Source organism: Enhydra lutris, unplaced genomic scaffold, assembly GCF_002288905.1.
Source record: "Enhydra lutris kenyoni isolate GAN:26980312 unplaced genomic scaffold, ASM228890v2 scaffoldscaffold26, whole genome shotgun sequence".
NCBI classification, from domain to species: domain Eukaryota; kingdom Metazoa; phylum Chordata; class Mammalia; order Carnivora; family Mustelidae; genus Enhydra; species Enhydra lutris.
Window position 1 is genome coordinate 9,844,127 of NW_019154110.1, and position 17,591 is coordinate 9,861,717.

At 45.9% G+C, this 17,591-nt stretch overlaps 1 protein-coding gene across 1 annotated transcript; it reads right to left on the reverse strand.

The window, feature by feature from the left end:
- Nucleotides 1–12,605: 12,605 nt before the first annotated feature.
- On the reverse strand, nt 12,606–17,357 carry LOC111151720 (regakine-1-like). Its single transcript, XM_022509883.1, has 3 exons — nt 17,229–17,357; nt 13,334–13,454; nt 12,606–12,975 (listed from the first exon to the last, which is right to left on the reverse strand). Exons 1-3 carry the CDS (start codon nt 17,296–17,298, stop codon nt 12,843–12,845), a joined length of 324 nt encoding a protein of 107 aa, XP_022365591.1. The 5' UTR covers nt 17,299–17,357; the 3' UTR covers nt 12,606–12,842.
- Nucleotides 17,358–17,591: the final 234 nt, after the last annotated feature.

Sequence of the window (17,591 nt, forward strand, 5' to 3'; positions counted from 1 at the left end):
AAATCTTTTAGAAAATGCCAAAAAAATCCACAGTGAATAAGAAATCAAAATCTTAATAAAGACAGGATTAGTAACGGTACTATGCTATACCATACTGGAGCCTGAGGCAAAAATAGAAATCAGTGGGAGCTTCCTCTTAGGGTATTCACCCACCCACTCATCCATCCATTCATCCTTCTGTTTATCTTTATAACATGTACTAACTAAGTGCCTACTATGTGTCTGGCCTTCTGCTTGGCACCAAGAATACCAGGGAGAGGCAAGAGATCATGTCCCTGTTCCATCCTTCCTGGAAGGCTTGGGTGACCCCAAATTCCAGAAGCCACCTGCTGTTCCCCAACTCACATCTGATTCCTGATTTCTGGTTTTGGCCTTTCAAAACCTGTTAAAGCCTTGGTTAGTCATTCACACTTTAGTATGAAAAGAGAGGCAGAGAGCTAATTTTAGGATGGCACCCGAGGAGAATACAGTTGAGGACACTGAGCAATTAAGGACTGAGGCTGTGGGAATGCCTTAAAGAGGGCTAAATGGGGAAGCTGAGGGACACAGAGACAGATTCTACTGATTTCCCAACTTTTCCCATTACCAGAGTGGCAACTTCCCTTCCCTTTCCAAAAGATGTGAAAAAAGATGGTAAATACCACTTGTCCAGGTGTGATGCCACCTTGATGCAGATTCACAAAGAAGGCTGCTTGTGATTTTTAACCCTTGAACTCACATTGAAGTTATTAAAGGTGGAAGGGAGTGGGAGATTAGGGAAGAAGGTTTTGGAGAGGCTATGGTAATGCCAAAAATTCTGCTTTTCATAGGGAAGGCTGGGGATGTTTTTTCTCTACACCTAATGTTGGAAAGAGGGGCTTCAACCCAATGACTCAACATCTGAGATGTTTTCACTTGAAGTGATCTTTTGAAAATATTTTTAAAATATTTAATTAATTTAAATTAATTAATTAATTAAGAGTGCAAATTGGGGGAGGGACAGAGCGGGAGAGAGAATCCCAGAGTGTAGAGCCTGATGGGAGAACTGATCCCATGACCCTGGGATCATGACCTGAGTCTAAATCAAGTCAACTGCCCAACTGACTGAGCCACCCAGGAGCCCCTAAAGTCATCGTTATACCATAACTGGCAGGTCATGGGTCCTTTCTACCCTAAAAGAAGCCCTGTACCTCTTAGCACTCACCTTTATTTCCCCACCCCGCCATTCTTGGCAACCATGAATCTATTTTCTGTCTCTGTGGATTTACCTCTTCTGGGCATCTGATATAAATGGGACCATACGAGGCCTCACCTTTTCTATCTTCCAGCACCCCAATCCCAAAAAGGTCAGAAATGCAAGGGCAGGGGAAGTCCAAGGACTGGGTGGGGAAAGCCCTCCATCCCTGACTGCAGGCATTCTGCTTGCAAGGGGCCCAAGAGAGTCACTGAGGCCACATCAGAGTGGAACTTCCCCACGAGATTGTAGATGTCATTCATTTATTTATATTGATACTGTGTTTTGTGACTTAAGTGACTGCAGAATGGTTGGTATTATTTGAGCAATAGGAAAATCGTGGGGACTGCTATGAGTTTTATCCAGGAGCGGAGGACAAACCAGCCCCCAGAATTCAAGACCGAGCAGGAGTCTGCTGTGTGTTTTGCTCCCCAAAATTGCTCCCATTCAAGGTATCCGTGACACACAGGGGCTCTAATCTGTGTACATCATGGGGCAGCTGACTCTTCCTGGGAATGGCCAGCAAGTGTCCCCTCCAGGGCTGCTCCTGGACACACGCTGGACACAGAAGCCCCTTCAAGGTCCCCGAGACCCTTTTTTGGGGCTTCACCCGGACCTTAGCACCACCTAAAGAGCCTCAGGCCAACCTGTTCTCTTCCCACCAAACTTTTTTTACTGTGCCGTCCCTTCCCCTGATATCTGACACAGCACTTTCTGTCTTTGGACCTCTGGAGGCTCAAAGAGGAACAGAGCAGTGTCTCTGACTCATCCAGCTCCATCCCTGCCCAGGAATTCTTTTTCTCTGAGCTCTTGGTAACACGCCCTTCCAGTTAAAATTACTAAACCTCAAGACACTTAATTGCTTATTGCTTCTGCTTTTTGCAATGCTGTAGAGTGAAAGCCAAACCCCAGGGTCTAGAGAGGAGGCATGAAGTTGGATTTTATGATCTGGGCCCTCAGCCAGGCAGGACTCAGGGAGAGGAGGACCCTGTTATAGAACAGGTACCCCACCCCAGAGCTGGAAAGAGTATGTGACCATCTGGACACACAGACACACCGTCTGTGCCTGGTTTAACTTTAGTTGGGGTTGGAATCTACAAAACATCCTTGAGTCTCTGCCATATCCACAGTGAGGGACAGATGACATCATTACAACCCTTTGGGTTTGGTACTGTCACATTTTATAGGGAAGAAGACTGCAAGTTTGGGAGATTAACTTGCTCCTGATCCAAAAAGGAAAAAAAAAGGGGGGGTGTAGTTAAAATGACAAGCCAGGGTGCCTGGCTCCTTACCTTGTTATTTGAATTTCTCCATTGCCATTACTAGCTGGGTGGCATGGGGCAAGTCACTTAACCTCTCTGAACCTCAGTTTCCATGCCTATACATGGGATAATATTTGCTGTTTTGGCAAATTGTTGAAGTGATCAAATTAAAATAGCTTGCACAGTGCCTTAATGTGGTCCTCGCTCACTGGAGGCCTTCTTAATACCATCACCTGGTGCTTTTCCTGCTTTTCCAACCAGAAGTGGTTTTTTTTTAAGAGGTAAAGAGCAGTCCAATGTCATGCCCTCCTCTCTTGCTTTTCCCCCAGTCCTTGTGCTCATTCCTTTTCTCCTTGACACAGACTCAGGGCACCATCCTTCATTCCCTGTGTCTTGTCGAGCATCATGTGACAGCACCAAACATTCCTGGCCAGGTCGCCTCCCCGCTGTGGCTGCCCCTCTGTGGCTCTGGACCCCTCAGCTAGGAGGGATGAAGACTAGTACCTGAGGAGCTTGTTCCTTAGACATTATTAGAGGCGGGCAGACAGCTGCTCACCTGTTACCACTGCCTTGGAGATGTCAAAGCAGCTTAGGGCAGAGCACTCACAAGAAAAGTAGATACTGAATTTTCTCCCTTTCTTCCTTCCTCCTTCCCTCCCTTCTTCTTTTTCTTCCTTGCCTCCTTAAACATCAGAGGTTCACCCCGAGTTAATCCTGCCCTTCAGCTCATGACGCCTCACCGGCACCAGCTGAGTCCAGGTCACTATGGAATTTTATTGTTTTCCTCCTCTATCCTATGGTCTGTGCCCACTCTCCTTCCCCCATGGGCTCTCACTCTGATGTATTCAATGTATACCTTTGTTTAGACATGTACTCTTGAACACTCAATAATGCTTTGTGTGATTTTAATGTACGTAGATGGTGAAGTGTGATAACTCGCTCTTTCTGTCCCCTTTTATATTTATTTTTTATTTTATTTTTAAAAAGATTGTATTTATTTACTTGCCAGAGAGAGAGCGAGAGAGCAAGAGCGAACACAAGCTGGGGGAGGGGCAGGCAGAGGGAGAAGCAGGCAAGCAGGCTCCCTGCAGAGCTAGGACCCTGATGCGGAACTCTATCCCAGGACCCCGGGATCACGACCTGAGCCAAAGGCAGGCACTTAACAGGCTGAGCCACCCAGGCATCCACCTCTGTCTCCTTTAAAACAACTCAGCAGCGGCTCGGTAGAAATCCAGTGTACTGGTTTGGATACCTGCCCACTTTCCTTTGGATGCGTACACTTTTCTGTTCTGGTTGTTTCTAATTTTTTACCATCTCAAACCACATTTGATGACTCTCCTGGCACAAGCATGCTCTGGGACCTTTGGAAGAGTTTCTCAGGGGTTTAGATGCAGAGATAGTCCTCTGGGCCATCGAAATCCCTTAAGTGCGAATATACTTTCCAAAGTTGTCTTTTGTTCACTTTTGGTATTTTGTTTCAAAATTTCTCTAGACTAATAAAATTTCAGTAAATATATGAGTGAAATCAACTCCCTTTTCATACTTAGTATTAAGGAAAGATGATCTCAAGGAAGAGCCAAGGAAAATATGTACCAAGCATTGCTTTAGCCGTGTCATTTGGTTTGATCCCTTCCCAGAGGCCAACAACACTAGTGTGAGGCCCAAACAGACATTCCATTTGTTCAGAAGATTGTCTCTGGTGATGTCGCCTTGGGGATGATGGGGTAGTGTGTTCATCAGCCCCTGCCTCATTTATGGACTACCTGACTCATGTACTCTCAGCCATTCAGACACTCAACAGGTGTGTACTCTGAACCCGCAATACTGTTGATACAGTGCCCAGCAATGTGGGCTGGGGGGAGGGGGGTTGGCGGTGTTACACAATGCTATCTACCCTGGTGGATTGTAAAAGCAGGGGGAGACAGACTTTATGCATAACCACACAGTCTTTCATTGCAAATTATTATATATACTATAAAGGAAAATCAGGTCATCCTGTAAACAGGGCTGGCTTTGTTGGCATGTGGTCTGTGTAGTTACATGGAGTCCTATGGGCAGAAGGGCCCTGTGCTTGATTAAATGCTTCGCTGTTGTCTTCTTAGTCACTGTTGGACAAGGAGTCCTGAGTTTTCATTTTCTGCTGGTACCTGCAAAGCATGTCACTGGTCCTGGCGGTGAGAGGGTACGAAAGGAGACTTTGATGGGTTGAGGATGTCAGTGAGGGTCCCCCCGATGAGACTGCTCAGGTGGTTTCTGGTCAGCCTTGTGTAGACTGGAGGGAAGGGAGATTTAGTGGAGAAGTAACATTTGTGAAGACCTTCAGTCCAGAAAGAAGTTGTGTTTGAGGAACACAGAGGAAGGTCCTGTGGTTAGATCACAGAGAGCAAGGAGCAGAGAGGCAGCAGAAACCCTGGTATGGAAGACAGGTGCCAAAATACACAGATTCTCAGGGGCTATGTAAAGATGTTCCTCCCTCCAGGTCTGTGAATCCTCATTCTTTTGTTCATGTTTGGAAGGGCAGGTTGACTAATCTGGCATGGGCCTGCCTCTGCTCAGATATAGGTAGGTCTGCTGTCCTAGTAGGGTTCTCCTCCAAATGGGGGGGCCAACCGAGCGCTGAATGTACCTGAGTGGGTCACATTAGCTGGCAGGTGGGGGCAGAATGGGACCCTTCCCAAACTACAGTGTGGGGGGCTTTACTAGGTTATCAACCCACTGAGAGCCTGTACTCTCCCTTTAGTACAATTTAGTATAATTCTTAGGGATAAACTCTGATCTGTGACTGAGGTGACCGTAAATGTTTCCCTCAGCTTTACCAAATCTGGGGGTTCTTTCTGCTTATAATCCCTGACCTCCCCTTCTTCGAGCATTTTCTTTAGAAAACTTGAAATTGTAAAGTCTTTCTCTGCCCCTTTGAAATAGATAAAAATCTCCCAGACCCTTGCCAGTTTTACTATCCAGGAAGGACCTGGTAGGACCAAGTCTCAAGGACCTAGAAGCCATTCATGTGCAATGTTATCATCCAGGAAGACCGCACCCTTACACCCCAGTCTCTGTGGGGCAGGAGGAGCCTAGCTTTAATAGCTGTCAGTCAGCTGGACTGATGTGCTGGGCATATCCTATAGATCCTTTGATACTTTTCTTAGCTCACCCTAGCATTTAAGAGTCCCCCTGCATTTTGCTTCAGTGGGGTTGAGCTCATTCTCTCTTCCCTATTGCAACAGTCTTGAGTAAAATCTTGTTTGCTTATTTTAACCTTGGGGTGGGTTTTTATCTTGACACTGCTGGGAATGGGTAAGGACAAAGGCATCTGCCTATAGCTGCTTCGAGACACATCTTCAGAACTCCCACCCACAACCCACTCCTGCCATCCCTATCCACCACTTAGAGCCCAGAGCCTCCACTGCTGATTCCTCCTGTGGCTGCCCTGGATTTTGGCCTCCTCTGCTATGTTTGATCTGTTTATAGCATTCTGTTTGTTTTGCATCTTCCAGAAATTCAATGAAAACTCTAGACTATTGATCTTCCTGCCATGAACTCCTTCTCTTTGGTTTCTTCAAAATTATTATTTCAGAGGGGTTTGGGCAGGAGGCATTCTAAAGTTAGGAGTTCTACCTGCCCCCTTGAGCTGAATATGCTGTTAATTTCCAACTTGGCTCCAAGTGTTCTCTCTCTTTGTAAAGAGATCTTTGAGCCCAGATTCCTGCCCAGTTAATAAGAACCTATCAAAAATATCAGAAAAAGCAAATAATTACCTACTTCTACAAGTAATGAAATAAACTCATAGCAAAAGAAAATAAGAATGGGAAATTCAGTTTGTACTGCTTTTCTCAAAAAATGCATGTATTAACTTCCATAATGCAAGAAGAAGTCTAAACCCTCAATGCAATCCCAATCGGCCTCATTTGATGAGTCACTGGTGAAGTCCTAGAACCTACTTACTCATTTCTTCCTTCCTTAGTAGTTGTTGAGTTAAGAGGGTGGGAAGACATATTGGATAGCAATAGGCTTATGGAGCAAAAACTTACAGCAGCAGCCCCCACCCCCCACCCCATCCCTCTTTGTCTCATGGAGAAGCATTCTTGGACCAGTCACCATTGGATGCACCCTGGGGAGTGCTCCTGAAGAGCTATTCTGCTGCTGAGTTTCTCCACCAATTTATAGGGAAGTTAGGAGAGGGCATGGAGAACCAGCTGGGCATGGGAGCTGTCTGAACTGGTCTTGCTGGGGAGACAAACATCTGGAGCTTAAAGGTGACTGGCATACGTATCATCTTATCCTAGAAAGTAAATGTTTCAAGTTTTGTGGGCCACACAAAGCCTCTGTCACATCTGTCCAGTTCTGTACTTGTACAGCAAAAGCAGCCATAAGCAATATGTAAATATATAGGCAGGATGGTGTTCCAATAAAACTTTATTTGTAAAAACAGGCAGCAGGCTGGATTTGGCCCCTGATCCCTAGGCAGAATCCTGGTAGAATCCAGCTCATTTTTTAGAGTAAAGTTGGGGGTGGAGAGATGCTTCTTCCTAGGCCATCAGCAAAGGGTTTGCCACTCCTAATTCACCCATCCAATACTACCTGGTGTCATGGAACTGAGAGTCTTGTGAGGGAGAAAAACATTAAAGAAATAATCATGTATAATAAGTATGCAATTAAAAATATGATAAGAGCTATGACAGATTAGTTATAGGATTTTATGAACCAGGATGACTGCAGGTCAAACTTACGCTCTGGTTTAATGCAAGTCCACCCTAAGGAAGGGCTGGCTAACTGAGACCTAAAGGATGAGTGGGAATTGGCCAGCTAAGGGTGGGTGAAATGGAAACCCTAGGAGAGGGAGTAACATATGCAAAAGCCCTGAGGCAGAAATGAGGATCACGCCTTTGAGGTAACAAAAGAAAATCCATGTGGCTAGAGCACTGAGACAAGGTAGAAAGTGGTGCAGGATGATCTGAGCAAAAAGGCAGGGACCCTGTTATGGGGACATCTGGCAAGACATGTAAGGATTTTTGGATTTCATTCTAGTTATCATGGGAAGCTCTTGGAGGGTTTTCAGGTGGCTGCAGTGGAGAATGGAGAGGAGGGGGAAAGAATGGAAATGGAGAGCCCAAGCCTTGATGGCAAGGCTATTGTCATCAGGGTGAGAGATGGGGATGACTTCTGTTGGTGTGAGTTGTTCATGTCTGGAGCTGAAGTTCTGTGTAGGAAGCCATTTGAAGTTCCTTTGATTTTTATTTACTTATTTACTTACTTTTATTTATTTTTAAGATTTTACTTATTTATTCGACAGACAGAGATCACAAGTAGGCAGAGAGGCAAGCAGAGAGAGAGAAGGAAGCAGGCTCCCTGCTGAGCAGAGAGCCCTGACGTGGGACTTGATCCCAGGACCCTGAGATCATGACCTGAGGCGAAGGCAGAGGCTTAACCCACTGAGCCACCCAGGTGCCCCTTACTTATTTATTTTTAAGATTATTTATTTGTTTTAGAGAAAGAGTGCACCTATGCATGAGTGGGGGGAGGGGCAGAGGAAGAGGGAGGCGAAGCTCTCCAGCAGACCCCCTGTTGAGTGCAGAGCCCAACACGGGCTTGAGCCCACGATCCCGAGATCATGAGCTGAGGCAAAATCAAGAGTTGAACTAACCGACAGCAACCCAGGAGCCCCTCCTTCTATTTGTAATGAATGTTAGTCCAGCAGCACAACAAATTAAAAGATTAGTTTCCCATCAGCCTTTTTGCTTCACTCATCCTACTTATAAAGTTAGCAAAATTTAAGAGGTCCTTACTTAATGCTTAATGAAGTAGAAAATACTGCCCTTAAGTAATCAATCCCATCTATCTACTTTGTTGATTAAGTTTTTGTAGACAATTTAAGCTGCTTTTATTAATTTAATATATTAAATTTCTAGAGGTACTCTACATGCCTGAGATAACACTCAGAACCTTCCAAAGTACTTCACTCTTGTAAATACAACAAATTAAGCTTACAAATATAGGAAAATCAAGTTGTGTTAAACAGGGGCACCTGGGTGGCTCAGTGGGTTAAGCCTTTGTCTTTGGCTCAGGTCATGATCCCAGGGTCCTGGGATTGAGCCCCGCATCGGGCTCTCTGCTCAGCAGGGAGCCTGCTTCCCCCTGTCTCTCTGCCTGCTTCTCAGCCTACTCATGATTTCTCTCTCTGTCAAATAAATAAATAAGATCTTTTTAAAAAGTTGTGTTAAACATTCCCACATTCTCTGCTAACTTAGCCAAATCCTCTTTCATCTCTCAACTCAAAATCACAAGTACAAAATAAATTACTTAATTACACACTTAATATGGCAGCCACAAGGGTAATCTGTTGTGGACTTTAATAAGCCCTATTAAAAATATAAACACTTGAACTTCCAAATAATATGGATGATTCTGGTGATTACAAACATATTGCAAATCTTTGAAGGATTGAGTATTAATATTTTGTGCTTGATTTATAGCTTCCTATCTATGTTTAATTATAACCATTCTGTGGTTCACCCACTAGGGTACAGCATTATTATCGTAAACACATTGAGATTATTAGGCCATTTACTGATGATCTTCCCCAGGTCACCATCCCTGCAGTGGGGGTGTTGCTTATTGGCCAAATGGGACTTGAGACCTAGGCCTGCACACCTTACGGGTGACTCCGCTCCACCATGACTGGGTCCGTGGGGCTCTATTTTCATAGTCGAGATGACAGCAGGAGGCTTGGAGTTTACTTCCTATAAAATGGGTTGGTGGCTAAGTTCTAAATATACCTTCAAATGATTCTTCTATGCTACTCGTGTAGACAGAAGCCAGCACCTTCACCAAGGGCATAGCAAACAATTTTCATGGCTAGGCCAGATTTTGTCATTTCTTTCATTCTTTAGGACATCTATTACCATCCGCTCTGGCACTGAAGATGCTTCAATGCCTGTCTGTCAGTCCTTTAGATCTTTCTGTAATTCTTTTCTATGATCTGTGTGGATGGAATTCTGCACCCCCCTGCTAAGGTGATGGCTGACTTTCTTTAGCCACTTACTTTGCACAATTGAATTCTGAATTTTCATGATTTTCCTGACTGGCCCCTTTCTCAGATGCCTGATTAATTCTTATACCTTCCAAACCCTCATCTGCTTCTGAGACACATCATGAGGTCATGTGGATGGGGGCTTGGTTTGGGGCGGTGGTGGAGGAGCCAACATAGGTGCATTTGAGAGGGATTTTGGCAGAGTAAAGGAATTTGTTGATGGATTGGATGGAGTGTGTGTGATGAGGGTGAGAGGCTTTAAGGATGACTTACTGTTTTCAGCTTAAGTAGCTTTGAGTGTGGAGATTCTATTTCCTGAGGAGAGAAACTTGAGGAAGGAACACATCCCATGGCAATTACAGTTTCACATTCCCAGGACACTCTGTATCCATTTCAGCTCCCCACATGGCCAAGAAACCCAGATAACTAAAGAGAATGGCACCTGAATGGCAGTGAGAATTAAGTGTCATTGTGCTCTACTTTTGGAACCTCTTCTGTGAAGGTCATTAGTGGTTATCTCCTCACTGGGAAGAAGTGCTCTTCAAGATGGAGTTGTTCCAAAAATTCTCTACTGGAAACCCTCTCCTCTGTAGGCTTGTTTCTGAGCCTAAGTGACTCCATTCATCTATCCATCCATCCATCCATCCATCCATCCATCCATCCATTCTTCCATTCATCTATCTATCCATTCAACAGTGCCTGCTCTGTACCAGGTCCTCTCTAGGCACTGAGTGTAGAGCAGTGAATAAATATTTTAAAAATCTCTGCTTTCATGAAGCTTACACTCTAATTACAAGGAGAGAGATAAACATAAATAAGTAAATATATAATATAATACAAGCTGGCAGGTACTACAGAGGTAATGACAAGTGGGGAAGGAGGATAAGGAATTTGTGTGTGGGGGGGTGGGTGCAAGCATGCACACAGAAATGTTACATATTATAGGATGTTCAAGGCAGGCTTTCCTGATATGGTGGCATTTCAGCACGACCTAAAGGAAGCTGACCAGATGTGGAGGAGGAGGATTTCAGCAGAGGAACAGGCACAAAACCCTGGGGGTAAATCCTGCCTGTTGTGTTTGAGGAACCACATGGAAGGCATTGAAGGTGAGTGGAGGAAACTAGGGAGAAAGTAAGAGATGAGGTCAGGTGGTATAGGGCTGGTGGGCAAATCATGCAGGACCTTGTAGGTACTGTAAGGAATTTGACTTTGACTCTGAGATAGGAAATCATTGAGGGCGTCAGTTTGAACAGGAGAATGGAATGATCTGACTTATTTTTGAAAGGATCATTGGCTGTTATGTTGAGATTACAAGCAGGGAGACTCTTAAAAGGCTACTTTGGTCATCTTGGGGAAAGATGGTGGCGGAGTAAGAGCAGAGGTGGCAGAGAGGGCTCAGGTTTTGGATATAGGAAGTACCAGAGAGGTGGGGGGTGAGGGGATAAAGAAGCAGAATTTTGGATGACTACAGAATTTTGTTCAGAACCACTGGAAGGATGTTGCTACTGTTTACTGAGACAGAAAGACAAAGGAGGAGAAGATTTGGGGACATTCAGGAGTTCAGTATGGACCAGCTAATTTTGAGAAGCTATTAGACTCGTAAGTGGAGACGCCAGGGCTGGAGAAGTACAAATTTGGAACTTGCCAACATATAGGCGAATATAGAAGCTGTGAGTCTGGCTGAGATCACCTAGAGAGAGGGATGAATCAAGAAGGGTTAGGAGGACTTTGCCCTAAATGGACTTTATAGCAAAATAGGAGTAATGAGCTTGACACCACAGGGAAGTGAGGATGGTTAAATGATTTGTGTATGTAGAGCACTTTGCACAATTCTTGACACATAATAGGTGCTTCCCTAAGCTCCTTCCTTCCCTCCGGTAGGCAGATTGTTTCACTTTGTCGGGAGCCAGATGGCTGTGCTTACTTGTAGGACTGTGAGTAGCTTGGAGAGAGGGATTCTATTTACCCCTGTACTCCTTCACATCCTTCCCAGAGACCCCAGGCCCTCCTCACTGATTCTTGTCCCTTTGGTTTTGGGATTTGAACACTCTCAAAGATACAGCCACATTTTAGTGTGAATGGAGGTGTAGAGAACTGGTTTCCAGACGGGATTTGAGTGAGAGTAAGCCCAGGTGTGTTAGGGCTCTAAGGGTTGGAATTTGGAAGAGTGAGGAGCAGGAAAGTGAGGAAATGGGCCTTGATGGGGGAATGTGAGGACACCTAAGATAGACTGTTAGTTAGTTTCCTAACTTTGCCCCTGATGGCAAATGGCCCCCACACCCCACGGACATACATAGATTTCTGACCTGTGGTGTCCAACAGTATCCTTCCACAGGAGTTGAGGCAGAAATCTGTAGCATGCCCTCCCTAAGACCTGAGTCTGGGGGCATGGATTGAACAACACCAGCATCCCTGAGCCCCTTCTCTGGTCTGTGTCTGTTGAGGCATGGCCAGGCTGGCGTCAGCCTCAGCATCCCCCAGAACAGAGCTGAATACCTCCTACCTCCCTCCCTTTCCCTCCTTGTACCCTATGAAGGACTGCCTTGTACCTGGCTCTGTCTTTAATTGGAGTGGCGCTGGGGGCATGGTCAAATGTCCAAAGTCACTTCCACACCAGGCATCAGGGATGAGGGCCAAGGGACCAATGGAAGAGACTGCAGGATCTCAGGGTTTGGGGCATGTGGCTTTGGGCACAGAGAACGAGGTGTTACTTATACTAGGTCTTGAGGGGTGATCCCAGAAGTAAATGTTTAAATGGCAGAGGTTTGGGGAAGAGCATCCAGGGAACGGTGAGCTGCAGCCCCCAGTAGGGGTGATGGGAATAATGAGATGGGTTACGTGTGCACCTCAATGAGCTACTTTCCATGCAAATGAGTGATTTTTCTAGATTCTCACACTATTGCGTGATGTAAGGCCCCAAACTAAGGGTCACTTGTGTTTGGTACTCCTGATCCTAAGTCTGCCCCCATCATCCCACTATTTAAATTAATTCACACAGAAGAGGCCAGAACAGCACCCAATACAGAGTCAATACTGTAGAAGTGTGTATAAAAGAAAAGAAATGACCAGCTGTCAGTGAGCGAACCAGTCCAAACTACGCAGGTTCCTTTCAGTAGTGCTGCTTTATTTCAACAATTGGCTGCCTGCAAAGGGGAGACCGAGGCGTCTGGGGATCACAGTGTCCTCAGGTCCCAGAAGGCAGTGTCAAAGCAAAGCTTCAGGAAAGAGCAGGACTCGTCAGAGAATGGGAGCACAGAAAAGCAAGAAAGAGCTTCAGTTTGGGCCAGGGACCTTCTGGGGCTCAGAGAGTTGAGCAAGAAGGGGGTTCCGTGGCGTCTCCTCAAGCTTCCTCAGCCACGTGGGCCCCTCTGCTCTCGGATCTCTGAGACTTGTGGTCTAGGTATCTGATGAGCTTCTGCACCCAGGCAACATTGGGGTATGCGCAGACCTGTCGGCCCTTTCGGGTAAGGAAGCTGTGGAACAAGGAGAGAGAGGGGAAACTGAGTCAGCAGACAACAAGGAGCCCAGCTCTTTCTCTACCCAGCTGGAGCTTCCCCACCTCTCTCTCTGCTGGATGTGGGGCCCTCACACAGAGAAGGACATCCCCACTCTCTGTTGCTCTCTGAGGAGTCTGTGAAGACCCCACCACCAGCTCCCCTGACCTCCTTGCAGGCCAAGCTCAGGCTAGTGAAGTCCCCAGGCTGCTGCTCAGCTCGTCTCCCTGAGCTCCCCCCACTTCCTAGCTAGTCCCACCCCACTGCTTCCCTCTCCCAGACCCTACTGGTTCTCACATTTGTACCCCCTTCCACCCCCTAGTGTGGCCAAACTTACATGACCCCTGGGGTGGAGCACTGGTCGCTGGTTCTATTATAACTTTCCACAAGCCGGAATGGGACTTTCCTTGAGACATAGGTGAAACAGCACTTAATGAAGGTTAATTTATTCACTGGTTCTGCAAGGTAGAGGGCCATATGATGCTGAGAGCTTTGCCACAAGGAAGTGTAGACCTGTAACTCTATCACCCAGAGTATGGAGGAGGAGACCAGACCAGCGCACCTGGGAGGGAGGCAGGCCTGACCTCTCCCTGGCAGCTCTTCCTCCTCCCCCTCTTAAATTATCCTCATCCAGGGGCCCTTGGCTGGCTCGGTCAGTAGGGCGTGTGGTTTTGGATCTCAGGGTTGTGAGTTTGAGCCCCACATTGTGTGTAGATATTACTTTAAAAAATTATCCTCCGCTAAAACCTCTCTTCCCTCCCCACTGCTGACCCCTCCTGACTTCTCTCTGACCCTTCCCTTGGGCTGGGATGTGACTCTGGATGAAGTGTTTCAAATTTCTGACAGTTTTCAGGATTTGGGAATAAGAAACCAGAATTCCTGGGAATGCTCAACTCATAAATTATTCATTTTCTTAAAAAAATGGAGATATAATTAACAGTATAACATTGTATTCTTTTTAGGTATACTCTATATTTTCCTTAACATTTTATTTTCATGTTTCTAAATAATAATGCGTGACTCTATGCTAAACAATGAATCGTTTTTCTGTGATAAGATTGTCCTGAAAATTTCAAGGGTTTTGTGTTAAAAAAAAAAAGTAAGGTAATAAATGGTGTCTCTAAGTGTTATGACGAGATTATATACTCAATAACATATGGAGTGTTCTCTGGCAGATAACAGTCGATAACAGAAAATACAGAAAAAAGGGAATATCAATACAAAATAAATGGCCAAGAAAAATTATTTAAAAAGTGGAAAAAATACTGTAGCTGTTTAATATTTAAAATACTTAAAAATTATCATTCATAAGGGAATTTCTGAAACACAGAAAACATTAATTGCCCCATTTGTAGCCTTTATCTTTGTGTTGTAACAAATATTGCAGACGTAGAAACATTTTTTCTGTTCTGCAAGGCTGTTGGCCTGATTGTTCAAAAATGCGTCCAAGTGCATCTTCCCATTGGGTGTTAGAGTCTATAATCTTTCATACAAGCTCATTTCCTTTTTTTTAATTTTTTTTTTTTAATTTATTTGACAGAGATCACAAGTAGGCAGAGAGGCAGACAGAGAGAGAGGGGGAGCAGGCTCCCCGCTGAGCAGAGAGCCCGATGCAGGGCTCGATCCCAGGACCCTGGGATCATGACCTGAGCCGAAGGCAGAGGCCTTAACCCACTGAACCACCCAGGCGCCCCGCTCATTTCCTTTTTTAACAATGAGCATATCTTGTCTGCTTGTACTGACTTTGGTTCAAGTCGATACTGCTTTTGCTAATTTAGATTTTATCTGTGAATTAGCAAACGTTTCTGGTGTCACATCCTAGTAGTCTATAACATTTACGTATTTTCTCTTTGTATTTCTTCTGTAAAAGCATTTATAAAGAACTAGAGCCTGCACTGGTTATTCAAACACTGGGTAATGTCAACGAACATTATTGTTTAAACAACAGAATATTCACTTCTAGCAGGAATCACAGTTGAAATGGCCCATTGAAGGATGTATTTTACTCTTAAAAGTTATTTCTTGAAACACCACTTATATGATTTATGCTTAATGTATTAGGTATACAAACACATTAGTGTTCACCCAGAGCAGACAGGGCCATGGACACGTACTTGTGACATGGCTACAGTTCCAAGTTGTTGGGTCCTGGTCACTTACCCTCACCATGCTCCTGTCCCAGTTTCCTGAAACGCTGATCTTACTAACTAACTAACTTACTAACTAACGTGCTGTGTGTTTCCTGCTTTTGCTCTACATGTCGATGGAATCCTTTAAATCAGTAATACCTCCGTATTGATTGTTAAGTTTTAATTCTTGCAAGAAAATTCTACCTTTCCACCTTCTCCCAGTTTCTCAACTGAGTTTTCTTAGGACTTGGGATTTGGAGAAACAAGATTTCCTTAGAAGGAGTTGCCATATGGAATTGCTAGGGGATGCCCAGGGTGGGGTACAGCAGGGCAGGACTGGTCCCCTCCGTATGAGAGGGATCTCCTTCACAGGGCTCTGGAGAATGACAGATGGGGGAGGCTTGTGGTGTTTTGATGAGCAGAGCCTTGGCTACAAAGCGGGAAAGCTATACTTGTCCTTGTCTCTGTTCCTGAAACCTATGTGACTCCAGACAGGACACCCGCCCTTTCCGAACCTGTCTCCTTAAAACAGCAAATATCAACGGGGGCAAGTACTGTGTATTGATTTACATATTGATGACTGTTCAAATCAGAGCCTCATTACCCCTGGGTAGCAGATGGAAAACCTGAGGCTCAGGAGGCCTGAAAGAGACAAGGAAGGCCCATCAGCTGACCTGGGCAGAGCTTCTAGGCTGAGGCTCCCTGGGAGCAGAGACAGTGTCTACCTCTGTCCCTCACCGTAGCCCAGCGTGTCTACTGAAAGGGTGGCAGGAGTAGGCTTTTCATATATATTTGTGGAAAGGGTGGCAGGAGTAGGCTTTTCATATATATTTGTGGAATGAATGAATACATTCAACTTGACTGTATGTCTCCCTGACTGTAAAGCTGACTATTTCTCCATTCTGGGTTGCTGTTCTCTGAAGAAGAAGAAGAAAAAAAGAAGCTTCCCTTGACCGAGTCTCTGCCATAGGCCTGGTGTCTGGCTTAGTTCCAGACATGGCTTCTCTCCATCCCTCACAGCAGCCTTTTGAGAAAGTACCCCTCATCCCACCTGCTGGTGAGAAGCCCCACGACGATAATGGGAATGACGGGAAGCATCACGGAGCTCTATAGCTAGCTGTAGTCACAGTTCCTGGAAAACCAGCCATCATTCCTTGGACTAGCTTGGATGCCGAATCGGAGTCCTAGGACCAAGTGTATTTCTGTCTCTGGTTTTGGTTGAAATTCAGCTCTGGAGAACAGTTTCCTGGGAAATATCCCCAACCCCCCACCCTGGCCCCAGGGACCCGCTATGCCACCTTCTCCCCTGGCTGCAGCCCCCTGCAGAGAGGCAACTGTGCCTGTTTAGGGTGGAAAGGGCAGTGAGCTGGGAGTCAGGACACCTGGGGTCTAGCTGAGCCCTTTTCAGTCACCTGCTGCTGCTGCTCGGAGTACCTCACAAGTATTTACCAAGAGCTTGCCGAACGCCGGGAGCAGCTCTATGCCATAGACACACTAGAGAAATCTTAAAGGGAAAGGGGGAAGGCTGATATGGGGGTCTCAGGCTCAGTACCCCCACAGGCCAGGGGCCCTGGCAGTAGGGGCCCCGAGACCTGGGAGTACACCCCCTGTCTAAAGGGATGGCACCCACCACCTCAGTCCCAGCGAAAGCTTGTGGGAACTTGGGCTCCTGTCTGCTTGGTCTGCCATAGTTGCAAAAGAAACAAGAAATACAGATTTTTAAACATGTAAAACCCCATCTACGCCATGGAGACAGTTTGATCCTTTGCAGGTTTCTCTGTCCCAGCCTGTGCTTATGGGTGGGCTCCTGTGTATCTGCAAGAGGGGCCTAAGCAGAGGGTCCAGAGGGTGCAGGGTCAGCTTCTTTCTGTTGGGTACCCTAGAGCCAGGGAGGCTGTATTCAGAGGCAGGATTTCCTCTCCCCAGAGGAGGCAGAAATGAGTCCCAACCAGGAGTGGGGGGACACCCTTGGTAAAATGCTACCTGTCTTGCAGGGACCTGGGTGAGGGGAGCCTATTTTGGATCACCCCCATCTCCCCACACTCCCCTTCCTCCAGCCACTGTACTATCTCTATTCAGAGGACGAGGAGTAATGGGTCTCACCTTCATTGGCCTCAGAGTGGAGGGCAGCAAGAATGAGGAAGAAGGCCAGGGTAGCCAGGATGACCTTCATCCTGCTGGTGGCTGACCAGCTGCGGGAGCAGGTTGGGGCTGAAAACTCCTGGATTCTCTGATGCTCTGAAATCTGGGCTCCGACCCTCCTTTATAAGGGGTTGCTGGTGAGGAAGTCATGAGATATAAAAATCCACGATTGCATGGGAGTTTCGTTTCTTTGGAATTGTGACTAATGACTTATCTGAAATAAGAGAACCGAGTCAATTTATTCAAAGAGAAGCAGAGGCAGAGAATGATCCCAGAATTCACATTTGGCTTGCATCTTTAGGGTGGTAGTGGGGGAAGCCCAGA

Coding starts and splice junctions, on each gene's coding strand:
- LOC111151720 (XM_022509883.1), bottom strand. CDS start 17,298: ATGAAGGTCATCCTGGCTACCCTGGCCTTCTTCCTCATTCTTGCTGCC. Junction 13,455..17,228: donor CCACTCTGAGGCCAATGAAG/GTGAGACCCATT, acceptor TCTACCTTGCAG/AACCAGTGAATAAATTAACC. Junction 12,976..13,333: donor TGCTCCACCCCAGGGGTCAT/GTAAGTTTGGCC, acceptor CTTGTTCCACAG/CTTCCTTACCCGAAAGGGCC.